Source organism: Pelobates fuscus, chromosome 1, assembly GCF_036172605.1.
Source record: "Pelobates fuscus isolate aPelFus1 chromosome 1, aPelFus1.pri, whole genome shotgun sequence".
NCBI classification, from domain to species: Eukaryota; Metazoa; Chordata; class Amphibia; order Anura; family Pelobatidae; genus Pelobates; species Pelobates fuscus.
In genome coordinates, this window is record NC_086317.1 from 487,134,906 (window position 1) to 487,158,637 (window position 23,732).

General features: G+C 44.8%; 1 protein-coding gene and 1 long non-coding RNA gene across 2 annotated transcripts in view; one reads left to right on the forward strand and one right to left on the reverse strand.

Annotated features, from left to right (window-relative positions):
• LOC134573219 (uncharacterized) overlaps positions 1–23,732 on the reverse strand; it is a 137,123-nt gene that overhangs the window by 67,509 nt on the left and 45,882 nt on the right. The gene's annotated exons all lie outside the window — the stretch shown is intronic.
• CLPB (ClpB family mitochondrial disaggregase) overlaps positions 1–23,732 on the forward strand; it is a 476,081-nt gene that overhangs the window by 21,762 nt on the left and 430,587 nt on the right. Inside the window, exon 5 of the mRNA XM_063432786.1 lies at positions 5,180–5,308. Within this exon, the coding sequence (XP_063288856.1) occupies positions 5,180–5,308 (129 nt within the window). The remainder of the gene's footprint in view (positions 1–5,179; positions 5,309–23,732) is intronic.

Consider the following 23,732-nt stretch of genomic DNA (forward strand, 5'->3'; position numbering starts at 1 on the left):
AACACTAATAAAAAAATCTTACGAAAACGGCAGTGGGATATGGAATTTATTCCCTCTGGGGGTAAGACAACATTACAGGACCTTTATCAAGCCACGAATAACATGTCACGAAACAAATCACATGCATAAAGTGAGAGGGAATGTGATGCAGTAGGGAGTCCACCCTCACAGGTGCTTCATCTCTGACATCCTCCGTTCACTGGATTCGGGGAGTCAGTCACCACAGATTGCTTTCTTTTGTTCTGTCTATACATGCAGGTAAATCGTTTACGATCCGTTGAAGACGTATGCATTCAGATTCCATATTTTTCTACACAGTATTGCCATCTTAGTGTTCATTTAAGGAGATGTATTCCTGAAACACGGACCTGACTTGTTAGATTGTCAGCTCTTTGGGACAGAATCCCATTCTGCAGAGAGAGCATGCATTTTTTTAACCCATTCTTTCACAATAGGTTGTTCTCTGGGGGTAATAGGATTGCATACCCTGGAACAGCTGTTATAATATTTCTCTCTAGCTTTGCCTGTATGCCTGTTCATATTTATATTTCATAAAAACCTCCAAACCGGGGCATCAGGAGAAATGGATTGCAGGCATTTGTGGGGCCGGCAGCAGACTTTCTGGTGATGGATGGCAGGCTTGGCTTCCCCTGACGCTTTATCGAGTTTGCTATCATAATGTCTCGCTCTTCCATTCCTTACAGATGATGACTGAGCTGTCACAGCGGCAGGGAGGGTGCAAGCTGCAGACACGCACCCACTAATAAGAAAGCTTTAATCTTTTTACTGCACTCCTGCCTAGTGTCTCAGATTCATCTTCTGTGACATCGGCACTCATCCTGCACTCAGATCCGCTATCGAAACATTAACTCTTTCTCTACAGGGTGCACTGGGTCAATGTTTGGCATAAATGACATGACGCCGTGACCGATGGATTAACCAGCAGACTCATTGAGGGTTAATCCTGCCATCCAGCTGGATAGTGCGCCTTGTGGTCTGTTATGCTTTCTGCCTGGTGTGCTGATGTCATCATGGGGGGGGGAGGGGGGTGTATCTGTAAAGAAAAGGGACCCTAATTTAATGTCCTGTCTGGGGCCCAGAGGAGTCTTAATCCAGCTCAGGGTAAAAGACGATTTATCCTCCTGAACCTATCCCTGCCTGGCAGGATAGGCAAGTCCTGTTCATTCATCCACCTTTGCCAATTTAACCCTTTCAGTGTCACACCTTCCATAATCTCAGCAGTTTGCTCTATCATTTTCCAATGAATTGCTGGTGCCCCCAGTCTGCCTGGCAGTGCCCAACTGCTCGTTATATTAATTCCTGCCCTAAATGATCTGTGATTACAGCAGGTGATCGTGGTTTAAGCCATCTTCCTACGTGTTAATAGGTTTCTAAACTGTTACAGTACCTAATAAGCACACAAGGTGTAGTTTCTGGCTATGGGGTGAGTGGACTTGTCAAACACAGGGTTAATACCTTGGGCTGGTCCCCGCTGCCCTGTGCAGGAAGTGCCTTATTTAAGAGGATCATGGAGTGTCACTGCCCTGTTTGGGTTAATAGGTTACAAGCCCCCAGGCCTGCCCCTAATGGCTTCTGGGAGTTTTAATCATAGTTAATGTTCCCGGTCGTTAACATCCCATGTCACTGCAGCTCCTGCCAGGGCTCCATACATAGGCCCCTCAAAAAACCCAACCATGTCGTGATTTCTAGACTGATAGCTGTTACCATAACTACAATGCGTTGGCTTATCTCCTACTTGGGTTTACTTGTTTCATAGCTCCCATGCCTACCCTGTTTCATAGCTCCCATGCCTACCCTGTACATTTTCTGTTTTCTTCTGATACCTCTGCTGGAAGGAACATCCCTGCTCCCACCACCTCTCATTGCCTGTTATACAATCCATGTCTTCATAGTGTGAGCACCAAACTGGAAATGGCTGTTCTCTATTAAAAATGGCCCTGTCCTGGAGGATCCAGGTATTCCATCAACCATCGGAGCTTCGCATTCTGCAGATGGGGAGTATTCCCTAACCGTGAGATCACTGATAACAGACTTACAGCATAGCCCAATTAGATACCTGTATCAGTCTGTGTTGAGGGTAACAAGTCTTGCCAGCGTAGCTCAATGCATTGTTTGTTTTGTTAAACTGTTTTATTGAATGTTTGTTGTGTTATGGGACATTGCATGGTGGATTTACAGCCCGTACAAAATAAAAGCTGTACGACCCGCAATGCACCTTAGCTGCAGCTTTTACTAAGCATCACCCACACCAGTCAATGGCTGTGATTTCTTATTTAAAGAGACAACTTGCATCAGACATTCATTCAAAACCTGCCGTGGAACCTTCTTTATAATTCCTTCACATCGCGCAAGAACAAATTGATTATTACAATAACGCTAGCGGCACGCAGGACTCTGTGTGTGATAGGGAGATGTAGTTATCCAGAGGTCTGGCCTGCAGTCCTCCATAACATTAAAGGCACAGTATGCATGAACTGACAGCTAAGGTCCGAGGAACACTCTGGTCCTCCCAGAAGGTCTTGGGGTCCGTGTCTGGAGGGCTGACTGATATACCATGGATATGGGTCTGCTCTGGGCTCGAAGACTCTTCTACCTAGTTCTTCTTCAGCCTTAATCTGCTCTACTATCCTATCGATTTAATTTGTATAATTTAAAAATGTCTGTCTTGTATTACTGAATCTCAGTATATGTTTAATTTATTGTACTACCATCTGATTAAATTAAATCTATTTTTAAAATAGACCAATCAGCGAACTTGTGTCAGTAAAACCTTTAAACATTCTCAATCTCCGCAGTTTGTCGTATGTCTGCGTGCGTCGGCAATTCGTCAGTTTGTTTTTATTTGTAGAGTGCCAAGCTATTCCTGCGTTATACGACGTGTTACAATGTGTCTTGTCACTCCTGTCTTCATTCATTCTCTCAATCAATGTGAGTTGTGGCTGATTTGTACATCCATACAGTACCTGCTTCTGGATTCTGTTGGACATACATGGGCAGGAGTGTCGGGCGGGTGCAATCTTGGACCGAATGTCATTTTATTTGTGTTACGTTCCATAGCAAGTAGATAGAAGTATGTTATTAAAAATATTCCGAAACCTACTAAACAGATTTACTAAATGTCAATTCAAAATGTTATTCAGTAATATTCAGTTAACAAAGCTTGGAAACTCTGCCTAAACATTCAGCACTGTTTTCTAAAGTCTGCAATTTACTTTACCTCCATTCCAGTGCCAAGTTCCCCCTCACTGATGCTAGCTAAACAGAACCGAAATCACCAATACAAACGCCAAAATTATAATCTTTGATTGTCTTATTTATCTATAGCACCAACAGATACTGCAGTGCAGGGTACAGTATTTATTTTAGTGCTGTCAGTGTATCTGCCCCTGATATTGGCAAAAACAATGGCATTTCACATGGTCAGTATATAGAATGTCTCATATTGGCTAGAGACTGGTCAGTATATAGAATGTCTCATATTGGCTAGAGACTGGTCAGTATATAGAATGTCTCATATTGGCTAGAGACTGGTCAGTATATAGAATGTCTCATATTGGCTAGAGACTGGTCAGTATATAGAATGTCTCATATTGGCTAGAGACTGGTCAGTATATAGAAAGTCTCATATTGGCTAGAGACTGGTCAGTATATAGAATGTCTCATATTGGCTAGAGACTGGTCAGTATATAGAGTGTCTCATATTGGCTAGAGACTGGTCAGTATATAGAATGTCTCATATTGGCTAGAGACTGGTCAGTATATAGAGTGTCTCATATTGGCTAGAGACTGGTCAGTATATAGAGTGTCTCATATTGGCTAGAGACTGGTCAGTATATAGAGTGTCTCATATTGAGTAGAAACTGGTCAGTATATAGAATGTCTCATATTGGCTAGAGACTGGTCAGTATATAGAGTGTCTCATATTGGCTAGAGACTGGTCAGTATATAGAATGTCTCATATTGAGTAGAGACTGGTCAGTATATAGAATGTCTCATATTGGCTAGAGACTGGTCAGTATATAGAATGTCTCATATTGGCTAGAGACTGGTCAGTATATAGAATGTCTCATATTGGCTAGAAACTGGTCAGTATATAGAATGTCTCATATTGGCTAGAGACTGGTCAGTATATAGAGTGTCTCATATTGGCTAGAGACTGGTCAGTATATAGAATGTCTCATATTGGCTAGAGACTGGTCAGTATATAGAATGTCTCATATTGGCTAGAGACTGGTCAGTATATAGAATGTCTCATATTGAGTAGAAACTGGTCAGTATATAGAATGTCTCATATTGGCTAGAGACTGGTCAGTATATAGAATGTCTCATATTGAGTAGAGACTGGTCAGTATATAGAATGTCTCATATTGGCTAGAGACTGGTCAGTATATAGAATGTCTCATATTGGCTAGAGACTGGTCAGTATATAGAATGTCTCATATTGAGTAGAGACTGGTCAGTATATAGAGTGTCTCATATTGAGTAGAGACTGGTCAGTATATAGAATGTCTCATATTGAGTAGAGACTGGTCAGTATATAGAGTGTCTCATATTGAGTAGAGACTGGTCAGTATATAGAGTGTCTCATATTGGCTAGAGACTGGTCAGTATATAGAGTGTCTCATATTGAGTAGAGACTGGTCAGTATATAGAGTGTCTCATATTGGCTAGAGACTGGTCAGTATATAGAGTGTCTCATATTGGCTAGAGACTGGTCAGTATATAGAGTGTCTCATATTGGCTAGAGACTGGTCAGTATATAGTGTCTCATATTGGCTAGAGACTGGTCAGTATATAGAGTGTCTCATATTGGCTAGAGACTGGTCAGTATATAGAATGTCTCATATTGGCTAGAGACTGGTCAGTATATAGAGTGTCTCATATTGGCTAGAGACTGGTCAGTATATATAGTGTCTCATATTGGCTAGAGACTGGTCAGTATATAGAGTGTCTCATATTGGCTAGAGACTGGTCAGTATATAGAGTGTCTCATATTGGCTAGAGACTGGTCAGTATATAGAGTGTCTCATTGTGGTCAGTAAGGAGTAATACATGTCTCTATTATGAGGTGTGTTGAGCCAGTTCTGTGCTTTGTTTCCTGCTCTCATTTCATGGATTTCTGTGTTAATGGACTGTATTCTTTTTTTTTTTTTTGTAGTTTTGGTGATCCGGGAAGACGAGTTCAGTAATCGACTCAACAACCGCGCTAGTTTTCAGGGCTGCACTGCGCTGCACTACGCTGTCCTGGCTGATGATTACGCAACAGTCAGAGAGTTGCTGGAGGGAGGTGAGTACTGCCCCCTGTGGGCAGCGAGGTATACTTACCCTGTAATGGAATGTTTCATGTTTGTATTATCATTTATAAAGCGCCAACAAGTTCCGCAGCGCTGTACAATGGGTGGACTAACAGACACGTATTTGTAACCAACGAGTTGGACACACAGGAACAAAGGTCAATGAGCTTACATGCTAGAGGGAGTGGGGTATAGTGACACGAAAGTTAAGGGTAGGGGTAGAAAAGCAGGTTGTTAGGGTAGTATTCACTGAGGGCTTAGTGGCTATTTTTTTTTTCTTCTAATGACAGTTGCATGAGAGGAATCGTGGTTCCGGGCGGAAAGCTATTAACAGTTTAATTGATACACTTTCCTGAAAAAGTGAGATTTCAAAGATTTTTTGAAGGAGTGGAGACTGGGTGAAAGTCTAACAGAGAGGGGAAGGGCATTCTATAGGAATTGTGCAGTCCTAGAGACGTCTTTAAGGTGAGCATCAGAGGTGGGAGTACGGATAGAGGATAGGCGTAGGTCTCCGGCCGAGTGTAGGTGCCTAGATGGGACATATTTGTGTATTAGGAAGGATAGATAGGTGGGAGCAACATTATGTAGAGATTTGTGAGCAAGCACCAGAATTTTTTATTGAGCTCTATATCTTACGGAAAGCCAATGCAGGGACTGACAGAGGGGGAGGTGCGGGTGGTTAGGAAGATGAGCCTCGCCGCCACATTCATTATATAGACTGTAACGGCGCAAGTTGGGAGCACGTAAGACCACTGAGAAGCGGATTACAGTAGTCAAGGCGAGAGAGGACAGCGGCATGAACCAGCCCCTTAGCCGCGTCTGGCGTTAAGTGGGGGCGGATGCGAACTATGTTTTTGAGATGGAAGCAGCAGGATTTGGCGATCGACTGGACACATGGGTTGAAGGAGGGGTCGGAGTCAAAGCAAACACCTAGGCTGCGAGCATGTGAATGGAAATGCCATTGACTTGGAGGGAAACAGACACCCTTAGGTGATATCTCACGGGAGTAGCAACACTTGTGGGAGGAAATCCACCCCAAGGATACATTGTCCAGATTGCACGCGGCCTGTTTAAAGTAAAAAAAATTCACCTTCCAGATGTTGGTGTAGGAAGGTGCTGCATGGCTGAGTGCTCGCTCTCCACCTGCCCTTCTGTCTGTCACCCCAAGACACTTCCACCTTCCAGAGGGGCTGAGCCATTAACTGAGCACTTAAACAAGCCTTTATTAAGGATGCCCCAGGCCAGGTCCTCTCCCTCACTTGACCCCACATGATGTTCCTGGTCAGTGTTTGAGCAGCTGAGCAGAACATTAACCCATTCACTGACAGTGTCTCTGCTCCTCACTGCCAGTGGGCCATACAGAATATTAACCCACTCACTGCCAGTATCACTTCTCTCTCTGAGCTGGGGGTCCTGTAACCTGTATTGTGCATTACATTAACCCATTCACTGCCAGTATCACTCTGAGCTGAGGGTCCTGTAACCCGTGTTGTGCATTACATTAACCCATTCACTGCCAGTATCACTCTGAGCTGGGGGTCCTGTAACCCGTGTTGTGCATTACATTAACCCATTCACTGCCAGTATCACTCTGAGCGGAGGGTCCTGTAACCCGTGTTGTGCATTACCTTAACCCATTCACTGCCAGTATCACTCTGAGCTGGGGGTCCTGTAACCCGTGTTGTGCATTACATTAAACCATTCACTGCCAGTATCACTCTGAGCTGGGGAGTCCTGTAACCCGTGTTGTGCATTACATTAACCCATTCACTGCCAGTATCACTCTGAGCTGGGAGTCCTGTAACCTGTGTTGTGCTTTACATTAACCCATTCACTGCTAGTATCACTCTGAGCTGGGGGTCCTGTAACCTGTATTGTGCATTATATTAACCCATTGACTGCCAGTATCACTGAGCTGGGGGTCCTGTAACCTGTATTGTGCATTATATTAACCCATTGACTGCCAGTATCACTGAGCTTGGGGTCCTGTAATCTGGGTTGTGCATTATATTAACCCATTGCCTGCCAGTGTCACTCTGAGCTGGGGGTCCTGTAACCTGTATTGTGTAGTATATTAACCCATTGATGGCCAGTATCACTCTGACCTGGGGGTCCTATGACCTGTGCATTATATTAACCCATTGACTGCCAGTATCACTATGACCTGTGAATTATATTAACCCATTGACTGCCAATATCACTGAGCTGGGGGTCCTGTAACCTGGGTTGTGTAGTATATTAACACATTGACTGCCAGTATCACTCTGAGCTGGGGGTCCTGTAACCTGGGTTGTGCATTATATTAACCCATTAACTGCCAGTGTCACTCTGAGCTGGGGGTCCTGTAACCTGTATTGTGTAGTATATTAACCCATTGACTGCCAGTGTCACTGTAAGCTGGGGGTCCTGTAACCTGGGTTGTGCATTATAGTAACCCATTGACTGCCAGTGTCACTCTGAGCTGGGGGTCCTGTAACCTGTATTGTGTAGTATATTAACCCATTGACTGCCAGTGTCACTCTAAGCTGGGGGTCCTGTAACCTGGGTTGTGCATTATAGTAACCCATTGACTGCCAGTGTCACTCTGAGCTGGGGGTCCTGTAACCTGTATTGTGCAGTATATTAACCCATTGACTGCCAGTATCACTGAGCTGGGGGTCCTGTAACCTGGGTTGTGCATTATATTAACCCATTGCCTGCCAGTGTCACTCTGAGCTGGGGGTCATGTAACCTGGGTTGTGCAGTGTATTAACCCATTGCCTGCCAGTGTCACTCTGAGCTGGGGGTCCTGTAACCTGGGTTGTGCAGTGTATTAACCCATTGCCTGCCAGTGTCACTGAGCTGGGGGTCCTGTAACCTGGGTTGTGCAGTATATTAACCCATTGCCTGCCAGTATCACTGAGCTGGGGGTCCTGTAACCTGGGTTGTGCAATATATTAACCCTTTGCCTGCCAGTATCACTCTGAGCTGGGGGTCCTGTAACCTGGGTTGTGCATTATATTAACCCATTGCCTGCCAGTATCACTCCGAGCTGGGGGTCCTGTAACCTGGGTTGTGCATTATATTAACCCATTGCCTGCCAGTATCACTGAGCTGGGGGTCCTGTAACCTGGGTTGTGCATTATATTAACCCATTGCCTGCCAGTGTCACTCTGAGCTGGGGGTCCTGTAACCTGGGTTGTGCAGTGTATTAACCCATTGCCTGCCAGTGTCACTGAGCTGGGGGTCCTGTAACCTGGGTTGTGCATTATATTAACCCATTGCCTGCCAGTGTCACTCTGAGCTGGGGGTCCTGTAACCTGGGTTGTGCAGTATATTAACCCATTGCCTGCCAGTATCACTGAGCTGGGGGTCCTGTAACCTGGGTTGTGCAATATATTAACCCTTTGCCTGCCAGTATCACTCTGAGCTGGGGGTCCTGTAACCTGGGTTGTGCATTATATTAACCCATTGCCTGCCAGTATCACTCCGAGCTGGGGGTCCTGTAACCTGGGTTGTGCATTATATTAACCCATTGCCTGCCAGTATCACTGAGCTGGGGGTCCTGTAACCTGGGTTGTGCATTATATTAACCCATTGCCTGCCAGTGTCACTCTGAGCTGGGGGTCCTGTAACCTGGGTTCTGTAGTATATTAACCCATTGCCTGCCAGTATCACTGAGCTGGGGGTCCTGTAACCTGGGTTGTGCAGTGTATTAACCCATTGCCTGCCAGTGTCACTCTGAGCTGGGGGTCCTGTAACCTGGGTTGTGCATTATATTAACCCATTGCCTGCCAGTATCACTCTGAGCTGGGGGTCCTGTAACCTGGGTTGTGCATTATAGTAACCCATTGCCTGCCAGTGTCACTCTGAGTTGAGGGTCCTGTAACCTGTATTGTGTAGTATATTAACCCATTGACTACCAGTGTCACTCTGAGCTGGGGGTCATGTAACCTGGGCTGTGCAAGAGTATTAAGCCATTGCCTGCCAGTATCACTGAGCTGGGGGTCCTGTAACCTGGGTTGTGCATTATATTAACCCATTGCCTGCCAGTGTCACTCTGAGTTGGGGGTCCTGTAACCTGTATTGTGTAGTATATTAACCCATTGACTGCCAGTGTCACTCTAAGCTGGGGGTCCTGTAACCTGGGTTGTGCATTATAGTAACCCATTGACTGCCAGTGTCACTCTGAGCTGGGGGTCCTGTAACCTGTATTGTGCAGTATATTAACCCATTGACTGCCAGTATCACTGAGCTGGGGGTCCTGTAACCTGGGTTGTGCATTATATTAACCCATTGCCTGCCAGTGTCACTCTGAGCTGGGGTTCATGTAACCTGGGTTGTGCAGTGTATTAACCCATTGCCTGCCAGTGTCACTCTGAGCTGGGGGTCCTGTAACCTGGGTTGTGCAGTGTATTAACCCATTGCCTGCCAGTGTCACTGAGCTGGGGGTCCTGTAACCTGGGTTGTGCATTATATTAACCCATTGACTGCCAGTGTCACTCTGAGCTGGGGGTCCTGTAACCTGGGTTGTGCAGTGTATTAACCCATTGCCTGCCAGTGTCACTCTGAGCTGGGGGTCCTGTAACCTGGGTTGTGCAGTATATTAACCCATTGCCTGCCAGTATCACTGAGCTGGGGGTCCTGTAACCTGGGTTGTGCAATATATTAACCCTTTGCCTGCCAGTATCACTCTGAGCTGGGGGTCCTGTAACCTGGGTTGTGCATTATATTAACCCATTGCCTGCCAGTATCACTCCGAGCTGGGGGTCCTGTAACCTGGGTTGTGCATTATATTAACCCATTGCCTGCCAGTATCACTGAGCTGAGGGTCCTGTAACCTGGGTTGTGCATTATATTAACCCATTGCCTGCCAGTGTCACTCTGAGCTGGGGGTCCTGTAACCTGGGTTCTGTAGTATATTAACCCATTGCCTGCCAGTATCACTGAGCTGGGGGTCCTGTAACCTGGGTTGTGCAGTGTATTAACCCATTGCCTGCCAGTGTCACTCTGAGCTGGGGGTCCTGTAACCTGGGTTGTGCAGTATATTAACCCATTGCCTGCCAGTATCACTCTGAGCTGGGGGGTCCTGTAACCTGTATTGTGTAGTATATTAACCCATTGACTGCCAGTGTCACTCTGAGCTGGGGGTCATGTAACCTGGGTTGTGCAGTATATTAAGCCATTGCCTGCCAGTATCACTGAGCTGGGGGTCCTGTAACCTGGGTTGTGCATTATATTAACCCATTGCCTGCCAGTGTCACTCTGAGCTGGGGGTCATGTAACCTGAGTTGTGCAGTGTATTAACCCATTGCCTGCCAGTGTCACTCTGAGTGGGGGGTCCTGTAACCTGGGTTGTGCAGTATATTAACCCATTGCCTGCCAGTATCACTGAGCTGGGGGTCCTGTAACCTGGGTTGTGCAATATATTAACCCATTGCCTGCCAGTATCACTCTCAGCTGGGGGTCCTGTAACCTGGGTTGTGCATTATATTAACCCATTGCCTGCCAGTATCACTCTGAGCTGGGGGTCCTGTAACCTGGGTTGTGCATTATAGTAACCCATTGACTGCCAGTATCACTCTGAGCTGGGGGTCCAGTAACCTGTATTGTGTAGTATATTAACCCATTGACTGCCAGTGTCACTCTGAGCTGGGGGTCATGTAACCTGGGTTGTGCATTATATTAACCCATTGCCTGCCAGTGTCACTCTGAGCTGGGGGTCCTGTAACCTGTATTGTGCAGTATATTAACCCATTGCCTGCCAGTATCACTGAGCTGGGGGTCCTGTAACCTGGGTTGTGCATTATATTAACCCATTGCCTGCCAGTGTCACTCTGAGCTGGGGGTCATGTAACCTGAGTTGTGCAGTGTATTAACCCATTGCCTGCCAGTGTCACTCTGAGCTGGAGGTCCTGTAACCTGGGTTCTGTAGTATATTAACCCATTGCCTGCCAGTATCACTCTGAGCTGGGGGTCCTGTAACCTGGGTTGTGCAGTATATTAACCCATTGCCTGCCAGTATCACTGAGCCGGGGGTCCTGTAACATGGGTTGTGCAATATATTAACCCATTGCCTGCCAGTATCACTCTGAGCTGGGGGTCCTGTAACCTGGGTTGTGCATTATATTAACCCATTGCCTGCCAGTATCACTGAGCTGGGGGTCCTGTAACCTGGGTTGTGCATTATATTAACCCATTGCCTGCTAGTATCGCTGAGCTGGGGGTCCTGTAACCTGGGTTGTGCATTATATTAACCCATTGCCTGCCAGTATCACGGAGCTGGGGGTCCTGTAACCTGGGTTGTGCAGTATATTAACCCATTGCCTGCCAGTATCACTGAGCTGGGGGTCCTGTAACCTGGGTTGTGCAATATATTAACCCATTGCCTGCCAGTATCACTCTGAGCTGGGGGTCCTGTAACCTGGGTTGTGCGTTATATTAACCCATTGCCTGCCAGTATCACTGAGCTGGGGGTCCTGTAACCTGGGTTGTGCATTATATTAACCCATTGCCTGCCAGTATCACTGAGCTGGGGGTCCTGTAACCTGGGTTGTGCATTATATTAACCCATTGCCTGCTAGTATCGCTGAGCTGGGGGTCCTGTAACCTGGGTTGTGCATTATATTAACCCATTGCCTGCCAGTATCACGGAGCTGGGGGTCCTGTAACCTGGGTTGTGCAGTATATTAACCCATTGCCTGCCAGTATCACTGAGCTGGGGGTCCTGTAACCTGGGTTGTGCAATATATTAACCCATTGCCTGCCAGTATCACTCTGAGCTGGGGGTCCTGTAACCTGGGTTGTGCATTATATTAACCCATTGCCTGCCAGTATCACTGAGCTGGGGGTCCTGTAACCTGGGTTGTGCATTATATTAACCCATTGCCTGCCAGTATCGCTGAGCTGGGGGTCCTGTAACCTGGGTTGTGCATTATATTAACCCATTGCCTGCCAGTATCGCTGAGCTGGGGGTCCTGTAACCTGGGTTGTGCATTATATTAACCCATTGCCTGCCAGTATCACTGAGCTGGGGGTCCTGTAACCTGGGTTGTGCATTATATTAACCCATTGCCTGCCAGTATCGCTGAGCTGGGGGTCCTGTAACCTGGGTTGTGCATTATATTAACCCATTGCCTGCCAGTATCACTGAGCTGGGGGTCCTGTAACCTGGGTTGTGCATTATATTAACCCATTGCCTGCCAGTATCACTGAGCTGGGGGTCCTGTAACCTGGGTTGTGCATTATATTAACCCATTGCCTGCCAGTATCGCTGAGCTGGGGGTCCTGTAACCTGGGTTGTGCATTATATTAACCCATTGCCTGCCAGTATCACTGAGCTGGGGGTTGTGTAGTATATTAACCTGTTGAGTCTGCTTTTCACAAATCTCACTTTTCCTGTAACCGTTGCTAGTGGGAGACACTACATGGTTTAAAGGTTAAAAGCATTGTGTTTGATTTTAATGTGTGGTTTCTTTTTATGTTTGAACTTTTGCTGTTTGCTCCTGTTTATGTCCTTATTAGCAACAATTTATTCCTTGTTTTGTATCTTTCTTTTCCAATTCTATTTTATTTCTTAGTTTTTTGATAAAGAAATTTCTTTTCTCTTTTACTGTTGCTGTCAGTGGGGTATATAGAAAGTATCTACAGTAAAAGAAAAGATCTAACTCATAGAGTAGTAAAGTTAAATATAACAATATTATAACTTTTAAGGTTGCACTCACAAAAGTATATTGATTGTGGGCGTGTCAAATATAAAAGATGTTATGGAGTCCACAACGCGACAAGCGCATGTAGGAAAGAATACGGGTAGAAAATAAGCGCAGATTGTTAGACATTTATATCTTGCGCTTAGATGAATAAACACTTAAAGACTTTAAATGATATATAGGCATATCATGTCCCACAGATATAATCTCTAATCGGCATCCACAGATAGTCACCATCAAGGATAAGGAGTACTGCCAGAGAAATACCGGAATAGTAAGAATCCGACAGACTGACAGTCACAAAATGAAAATGTCAGACTCCTTGCACTGAGCCTGCATTGGGTTTGATGGGATGTATTGCAATAAAGAACTTTCCTGAGTCACAGACCTTTAACTCCCAGTACCATCGCTTCCTTGTGAAGGTTTTTTTATGTTTTTCAGGCAATTATGAGTTTTTTTTCCCCAGACATACAGGGGCAGGTCTTTTGAAGTACTGCTATATATATTTCAACACGTTGGTATGTGCCCTGCCTCCCCCTCAGCCCAAAAACTCCCATCACCCCAAACCTCTCTCCTGATCCTACCTCTGATAGTAACATTTTCACTGTATCCTTCTGTCAGCTGTTTAAATGACAGAGCAGTGAAATAAATAGTTGAGGTGAAATCCTGTGCTCTAGCCAGCGGCCCAGCATGGAGTCCATTGATCTCGGTGTATATTACCTTGAGCCGGTGGTTTACACTATAGTACATGATAGATCTGTCTCATTATAGCGATATGACATCACAGGCTGGGAGCCGCTTACTGAGGGAAATCAATGGAATCACGCAGTGCCGCCGGCACATTTAGCAAATAAAACGTGTCACAAATACACCAAATAATGGGCTCAATTAAAGGAACATATGTTTAAATGACAGGTGAACTGTCAGCCGTTGATCATTGTAGATCATTGTAACAAGGCAGACAGAGCTTTAGATTATATTCCACACAGCCTGGCCGTGATTAAACATTCCGTGTACGATGTATTACAGTACGGGGGACACTGTGTATCCCACAGTAAACACAGCCTTTCACGCACTATTCATTGTGCACTGCCAGGAACTCTGTGCACTGTTTGATTCATGAGATCTGAAACCAGGACATTCCAACTCCCCCTGAAGGCAGGTAGGCAGCTTCCTGCTCTCTGAAGGCCGTAGTGAAGGCGTACCATGGCACAATAACTACGGTGCACCGTTCTAAAATGCTGGCTGACAACGCAAGAGGATTAAAACCTTTCTAACTAACTGAAATGAAAGGTCTGATCCCAGTGGATATTTACATGAAACAATCAAAGTCATGCGACTTTAAAAGGACCATCCAGGCACACTCTGATCAGCAACCCATCTTACGGGGAGGCTCTAGGCCCCTAGCCACTTCATCTCATTGTAGTGGTTATAGTTTCTGGAGGCTCCTTGTTTTTATACTGGGTGCCAGTGCCTGAGACTGAGTGTAACTCTGTATTATACCGATCTATGGCAGTGGTGTGCTGAAGCATTAACCCAAGCAGTATATGGGGCCACCCGTCTGTGGTAACCCATGGACCCTCATTCATTGTTAAACAATCCAATAACAATTTAACACTGAATAGTGGGACTGCACCAGGGAACTCCAGACACCATAACCATTGCATTGATATCAAATGGTTATAGGGCTTAGAAGATCGATCACATAGGTTGTGGCCTCGTTATTGCTGTGTTTTTATCAACGTTCAAATAATTAAAAAAAAAAAGGGTTTTGTAACTTTCTGCAGTATAACTCCACCCCATAGGCCCCAACTTCTTTCACATATGAATTCCGCATAGACAAACTCTGCGTATGTGCTCAACCAATGAGAGATCAGAGTGAGCTAAACTACTGACACAATTCTATCCCATAACCAATCCCTGCCCAGAGAGCGGCAAAAGATTAGTTTTGCAAATATAATCCTTGCAGCGTAACTCCACCCTCTTAGCCACACCCTCCCTTTTTACAAAACCTCTTCCTCATTGAAAGGTACGTAATGTAGCTAAAGGGGCAGCCATCTTTATATTCAGTTATAATGCCCAAGGGCCGTGTGAAAGAATTATCATATTTATCACCTAGCTTGAAGCTGTCATGCTATATAATACCTTAGGGCTCTTTAATGAATTCCTGGATTATAGTCAATGTATAAAATCTTATCTGGTTTAGTTGTTTTTTATGGGATACTTTTTTTCACTGATTTAATTCCGTCTCCTGTTCTTAACGTTGGCAGTTTGTAGGCATTTGTTCTTCTGTGTGACCTTTGTAAACCTCAGTCTGAGGTTTTTGTGTAAGTTTCGGTGTTGTGTTGTTCTTCTTTCAGTCTGATTGTCTTCATGCCAAGCACTGGGGGCTGCAGGGCAGTGCCAAGGATGCTGGATTGGCAATAGGTTAAAATCACGGACTTTAAAATAACATGTTTGGAGAGAGCTTCTCTGTGGTCAATATGGTGTCACACTGCGGCCAGGCTTCATTGCGCGTTTTATCGTTTTAATCATCTGGTGCAAAATTTACAGCATCACAAAAAGAATCTATACAGCATTTATTGCCATTGCTGACCCTGGACCAAGTGTTTGGGGAGGGTCACATCTTCCCAGCCGCACCGAAGATGTCCAAACCTTTCTAGATACGGCCCTTTATAACAGAGACACACTGTATCTAATGAGTATTTCTTCTGTCTCCGACACATCTATTTATTTTATATATTGGTTCTTTCCATATTCTATATAGTAAGATATATAAAGTAGTCAGATATTTGATGGTTAAAGGGAAGCTCCGTGTCCAAAAATATAAATATATCATCGTTGGGGGAAAAAGAAAGGAATGCCTCTACTAAAAGTTGCAAAAATACTTCCTATGTCCTGAAACCCTGCCTTTCATTAGCCGGAGAATTGTTCTCTGCAGCAAATGAAGTCCCAGCACTTACTTCCTTGTTAGTGCTGGGCATTGTCTGATGGACTGATAACGTTCTCATAGAGATAATTGGGTTTATTATATAAAATAATTCATACTTCAGTTCTTGTACCATATCTGTCTCCATGAAAATCAGCTGTTTACTGGCAAAACAAATGCATCATACATGAAAGATAAAAAGACGCTATGCATTTATGCATTGTTATTTTGTGTTTTATCTACATTTTCAATAATTACAATAGTTTGCACATTTTTATATTTTGGCTGCCTAGCATCTATTATTTTGAATTAAACAGGAGTTTATTTAAAGGGACACTATAGTCACCTGAACAACTTTAGCATAATGAAGCAGTTTTGGTGTATAGAACATGCCCCTGCAGCCTCACTGCTCAATCCTCTGCCATTTAGAAGTTAAATCTCTTTGTTTATGAACCCTAGTCACACCTCCCTGCATGTGACTTGCACAGCCTTCCATAAACACTTCCTGTAAAGAGAGCCCTATTTAGGCTTTCTTTATTGCAAGTTATGTTTAATTAAGATTGTCTTATCCCCTGCCATGTTAATAGCTTGCTAGACCCTGCAAGAGCCTCCTGTATGTGATTAAAGTTCAATTTAGAGATTGAGATACAATTATTTAAGGTAAATTACATCTGTTTGAAAGTAAAAACTGTTTTTTTTTTCATGCAGGCTCTGTCAATCATAGCCAGGGGAGGTGTGGCTAGGGCTGCATAAACAGAAACAAAGTGATTTAACTCCTAAATGACAGTGAATTGAGCAGTGAAATTGCAGGGGAATGATCTATACACTAAAACGGCTTTATTTAGCTAAAGTGTTCCTTTAAATCCCCCTGTGTGCCGAACAGTGCATGCCTGTGTTTAGAGAGTGCTCGGTACGGAAGCATTTTAGATGCCGGTGTATGTGATGCCAGCAGCCACTCTGGGGATCCAGGGGTTGCTTGGCATATTTTGAAAAGCTGAGGTGTCTCCTCACACTGGACGTTGTGGGCCTTTTTTCCGCCAGAGAACGGTTGATTATGCTAATCCGATTGCCCTGTGTCCCGTGGGAAGGTGCGTCTCTTTAGATTACGGTAACGAGCTGAGAAGCCGTGACAGGATGTGCTCATCACTCATCCCTCCTGCCAGACACTACTAGATTCCTTCTCTCCGAGTTGCAGGGGTTTAAACATCGGACCTTCAGAACAAGTTTAACTTCTGTCTGCTGGGGGACAGTACATGAATAGTGCTGTCCTGTCGTATATATAATACGCGTTCTACTGGAAGCATATCCATCCAGAAGTGGGTGCGTGGATTAAATCCATTCCCTCCTGCTTCAAGAAGTTTTTGAAGTCATGGAAGACGTGGGTGATACGGCAGCCATATTAGCATGCGTTAGAAATTCACCTATTAAAAGAAGATGCAAAGTGCCGGCTCTGTGAATGGAAATCGAGGGTACCCCAATGGTGGGTCACTGGCAGGAGGAAATGGGTACTTATCATGAGCTCATTTTAACAGGGTCCTAATCAACCGATTGTTCCTGCAACATTTTCTAATTGTCTCAATTATTGTCAAATCCCAAATAAATACATTTTTATTGCTGTAATTAGTCACATCTTGTGACCTGCAAGTACCATCATTCTGTGCCTGGAGTGGTGGTATGGGGTGTCAGGGCTAACTGGGGATTTCACAGGTACTGTACTCTGTATCCTCTCCCCAGCAAGGGCAGTATGGATATCTCACAGGTAGTGCACTCTGTATCCTCTCCCCAGCAAGGGCGGTATGGATATCTCACAGGTAGTGCACTCTGCATCCTCTTCTTAGGTAGGGCAGTATGGAGATCCCACAGGTAGTGCACTCTGTATCCTCTCCCCAGCAAGGGCGGTGTGGATATCTCACAGGTAGTGTACTCTGAATCCTCTCCCCAGGTAGGGCAGTATGGAGATCTCACAGGTAGTGTACTCTGAATCCTCTCCCCAGGTAGGGCGGTATGGAGGTCTCACAGGTAGTGTACTCTGTATCCTCTCCCCAGCAAGGGCGGTATGGAGATCTCACAGGTAGTGTACTCTGTATCCTCTCCCCAGGTAGGGCAGTATGGAGATCTCACAGGTAGTGTACTCTGAATCCTCTCCCCAGGTAGGGCGGTATGGAGGTCTCACAGGTAGTGTACTCTGTATCCTCTCCCCAGGTAGGGCGGTATGGAGATCTCACCGTTAGTGTACTCTGTATCCTCTCCCCAGGTAGGGCAGTATGGAGATCTCACAGGTAGTGCACTCTGTATCCTCTCCCCAGGTAGGGCAGTATAGAGATCTCACAGGTAGTGTACTCTGTATCCTCTCCCCAGGTAAGGCGGTATGGAGATCTCACCGTTAGTGTACTCTGTATCCTCTCCCCAGGTAGGGCAGTATGGAGATCTCACAGGTAGTGCACTCTGTATCCTCTCCCCAGGTAGGGCGGTATGGAGATCTCACAGGTAGTGCACTCTGTATCCTCTCCCCAGGTAGGGCAGTATGGAGATCTTAAGGTAGTGCACTCTGTATCCTCTCCCCAGGTAGGGCAGTATGGAGATCTCACAGGTAGTGCACTCTGTATCCTCTCCCCAGGTAGGGCAGTATGGAGATCTCACAGGTAGTGCACTCTGTATCCTCTCCCCAGGTAGGGCAGTATGGAGATCTCACAGGTTAGTGTACTCTGTATCCTCTCCCCAGGTAGGGCAGTATGGAGATCTCACAGGTAGTGTACTCTGTATCCTCAGAGTTGTGGTAACTGACATTTAATGTGGATAAGTGCAAGATAATGCATCTTGGACGTAAAAACCCAAGGGCAGAGTACAGAATATTTGATAGATTCCTAACCGCAACATCTGAGGAAAGGGATTTAGGGGTGATTATTTCTGATGACTTAAAGGTAGTCAGACAATGTAATAGAGCAGCAGGAAATGCTAGCAGAATGCTTGGTTGTATAGGGAGAGGTATTAGCAGTAGAAAGAGGGAAGTGCTCGTGCCATTGTACAGAACACTGGTGAAACCTCACTTGGAGTATTGTACGCAGTATTGGATACCGTATCTAAATTAGAGGGGCAAAGGTTTAAAAATAATATCAGGAAGTATTACTTTACTGAGAGGGTAGTGGATGCATGGAATAGCCTTCCAGCTGAAGTGGTAGAGGATAACACAGTGGAGGAGTTTAAGCATGCGTGGGATAGGCATAAGGCTATCCTAATTAGGGGATAAGGCCAGGGACTAATGAAAGTATTTAGACAGACCAGATGGGCCGAATGGTTCTTATCTGCCGTCACATTCTATGTTTCTATTTGCAGTAACTGTCAGTGTGAAGGACATTTTGTAGTAGAAGAAGAAAGTCTCAATCTGTGTAATAATAACTGGATCAATGGTGTGTGTTTATTATTTTCTGCTTAATATCACCTACCCCACTTTATCATGTTTTGGGTCAATAGCGTTAGAGCGTTTCATGTACATTTTAATTGGCCTCCTTGATTTTCATGTCAATATAATACATTTGGTTCTATAAATCACGGCCCTGTATTGACGGTTTTTGATATATTCTGGGGCGAGACGGTAGTGATTTGTATTTTATGTGTTACAATCTGCAAAGACGCTTTAACCCTGTTTATGGTATTGAGTAGCCCTTGGACGGTTGTCATTACTAAAAAGAATGGCAGATACAGACAGGGTTATTGACTAAATTGAGAATTCATAGTGAATTTCCAATAAGGCCAGAGTAGCCAAGCTGGAAGAATTATCTAGGTCAGCTATGCTTTGTTGCTCTGGCCTTAAACTTGAAATTCTCTTTGCATTAAATAACGCTGATAATATATGGTAGGTACCCAGAAGGTATGTACATCCATCAAATGGTCTGATTCTAATTAACCCGGAGTGCTAATAATGAATTATATAAACCGCAGGAGAACAGGAATAAAGGCTCCCTAAAATAACGGGGTGCTCCTCTACACCCACAAATATACAGCAAGAGATACAACTGCTCAGGAAAAAAAAGATGATTTACTCTTTTACCCTGTGCAAATCTGCTTATTCACTGGTGATTTATCCCATGAAGTGCTGCTTATTCATTGGTGATTTAGTCTAGGAAGTGCTGCTTGTTCACTGGTGATTTAGTCTAGGAAGACCTGCTTATTCACTGGTGATTTATCCCATGAAGTGCTGCTTATTCACTGGTGATTTATCCCATGAAGTGCTGCTTGTTCACTGGTGATTTAGTCTAGGAAGACCTGCTTATTCACTGGTGATTTATCCCATGAAGTGCTGCTTATTCACTGGTGATTTATTCCATGAAGTGCTGCTTATTCACTGGTGATTTAGTCTAGGAAGACCTGCTTATTCACTGGTGATTTATCCCATGAAGTGTTGCTTATTCACTGGTGATTTAGTCTGTAAAGACCTGCTTATTCATTGGTGATTTAGTCTGTAAATACCTACTTGTTCACTAGTGATTTAGTCTAGGAAGTCCTGCTTATTCACTGGTGATTTCCTGAATGATTGATCAGGTAATGTCCTTCTTGTATAAATGAAGTTCTCTCTTACTTTGAGACGTCAGACAGAGCCGTGCCTTTGCCGCCCAAGGATGGATGAATTGAGCCGGCCCAGATTGTTTCCTAAGTGGCCCTATTGACAGGTACCCAAGACACGAGCAGCAGAAAGACAAATTGTTTAGGGGACAGAGTTAATAACAATTGAGTAATGTGGGGCTGTCATTGCGATAAACTTTTTTTCAATCGCAGCGACAGAAACATATTTCCCCAATGAATGACCTTCTGCAGCTGCGGCACACAGGAGCCAGCGTGCCATTTATCAAATATTATAAAACCGCGCGATGCCTGTGGTGCCACCCACCCCTCTTCCAAAAACACAGGCATTCACTGTGGGTGGTGACAAATTGCCCCAGCTATTAAGGGGTCTTAAGGTTGTAGCCCCTTTGGCATTCACACGATAGGAAGCCTGCTCTTCTCCATTTAACCCATCCTGTCCCTAATAAAAGCCTATTGTTTTCATCTGCTGTGATACGTTGAGAGCAGCTCGCCACGAAACGCTGAGTACCATGCGTTTCACTGTCCTTTATCAATTCAAGAGTTAATGGGAATACTATAGCCTCCACAGGAGGCTGGGCCAGTTTGCACCCTGGGTGCCCCCAGTGAAATGCCATGAACGCTTTAAACGGGCAGTCTCCTGCCAGTGTAATAAATACTGGGAATGTTTGTTTTTTAAGAATTCTCTTTATTTCTTTAATGGTTTTGTGTCTGTCCAACATGGCAAATCTTTGCAATTCTAGAACCGTCCCTGCAGGAATACAAAATAAAGTACAATTATTTATATAGCAACTTATTCCGCAGCTCTGTTAAATAACGACAAACCGCTCTAACAAAAATGATTGACTTACTAGGACAGTAGGGGAGGGGGCCCCAGCCTAAACCAGTTTACAGTCTGTGAAAACGTGGAGGTCAGATCAGATTCCTTTTAAGCTTTTCTAAATTAAAGGGACACTATAGTCACCTGAACAACTTTAGCTTAATGAAGCAGTTTTGGTGTATAGAACATGCCCCTGCAGCCTCACTGCTTAATCCTCTGCCATTTAGGAGTTAAATCCCTTTGTTTATGAACCCTAGTCACACCTCCCTGCATGTGACTTGCACAGCCTTCCATAAACACTTCCTGTAAAGAGAGCCCTATTTAGGCTTTCTTTATTGCAAGTTCTGTTTAATTAAGATTTTCTTATCCCCTGCTATGTTAATAGCTTGCTGGACCCTGCAAGAGCCTCCTGTATGTGATTAAAGTTCAATTTAGAGATTGAGATACAATTATTTAAGGTAAATTACATCTGTTTGAAAGTGAACCCAGTTGTTGTTTTTTCATGCAGGGTCTGTCAATCATAGCCAGGGGAGGTGTGGCTAGGGCTGCATAAACAGAAACAAAGTGATTTAACTCCTAAATGACAATGAATTGAGCAGTGAAATTGCAGGGGAATGATCTATACACTAAAACTGCTTTATTTAGCTAAAGTCATTTAGGTGACTATAGTGTTCCTTTAATATATTTTTAGAAGTTCGTTGTGGCTGCTGTATGTTTAAATGGAAATGTATTCAAAATAAAAACAAACCCCACAACATTTTAGTTTTACTTTAAGGGAAACTATAACTTATCCCTATATTTGTTTAATCTGTTAAATGTAGAAATCCACATATTTTTATCGCGCAAATGGGCGCCTCCATCTTAGCTCCCAGTCAATAATTGTTATAAGCTCCGCCCTTTACACCTGGCAGTCAGTATAGAGAGAGCCACCCCCATCTTAGCTCTCTGTCAATCATTGTTATAAGCTCCGCCCTTTACACCTGGCAGTCAGAATAGAGAGAGCCACCCCCATCTTAGCTCCCTGTCAATCATTGTTATAAGCTCCGCCCTTTACACCAGCCAGTCAGTATAGAGAGAGCCACCTCCATCTTAGCTCCCTGTCAATCATTGTTATAAGCTCCCTGTCAATCATTGTTATAAGCTCCACCCTTTACACCTGGCAGTCAGTATAGAGAGAGCCGCCTCCATCTTAGCTCCCTGTCAGTCATTGTTATAAACTCCGCCCTTTACACCTGGCAGTCAGTATAGAGAGAGCCACCTCCATCTTAGCTCCCTGTCAGTCATTGTTATAAGCTCCGCCCTTTACACCTGGCAGTCAGTATAGAGAGAGCCGCCTCCATCTTAGCTCCCTGTCAATCATTGTTATAAGCTCCGCCCTTTACACCTGGCAGTCAGTATAGAGAGAGCCGCCTCCATCTTAGCTCCCTGTCAATCATTGTTATAAGCTCCGCCCTTTACACCTGGCAGTCAGTATAGAGAGACACCTCCATCTTAGCTCCCTGTCAATCATTGTTATAAGCTCCACCCTTTACACCTGGCAGTCAGTATAGAGAGAGCCGCCTCCATCTTAGCTCCCTGTCAATCATTGTTATAAGCTCCGCCCTTTACACCTGGCAGTCAGTATAGAGAGAGCCACCTCCATCTTAGCTCCCTGTCAGTCATTGTTATAAGCTCCGCCCTTTACACCTGGCAGTCAGTATAGAGAGAGCCACCTCCATCTTAGCTCCCTGTCAGTCATTGTTATAAGCTCCGCCCTTTACACCTGGCAGTCAGTATAGAGAGAGCCGCCTCCATCTTAGCTCCCTGTCAATCATTGTTATAAGCTCCGCCCTTTACACCTGGCAGTCAGTATAGAGAGACACCTCCATCTTAGCTCCCTGTCAATCATTGTTATAAGCTCCACCCTTTACACCTGGCAGTCAGTATAGAGAGAGCCGCCTCCATCTTAGCTCCCTGTCAATCATTGTTATAAGCTCCGCCCTTTACACCTGGCAGTCAGTATAGAGAGAGCCACCTCCATCTTAGCTCCCTGTCAGTCATTGTTATAAGCTCCGCCCTTTACACCTGGCAGTCAGTATAGAGAGAGCCACCTCCATCTTAGCTCCCTGTCAATCATTGTTATAAGCTCCGCCCTTTACACCTGGCAGTCAGTATAGAGAGAGCCACCTCCATCTTAGCTCCCTGTCAGTCATTGTTATAAGCTCCGCCCTTTACACCTGGCAGTCAGTATAGAGAGAGCCACCTCCATCTTAGCTCCCTGTCAATCATTGTTATAAGCTCCGCTGAGCCAGCGCTGGGGGATATCGGCGCTGGACCCAGGTAAGTGACTGAAGGTGTTATTAACCCCTTCAGTGCCCCAGGAGGGGGCCTTGACACAGAGGGAAGCTATAGTGCCAGGAAGA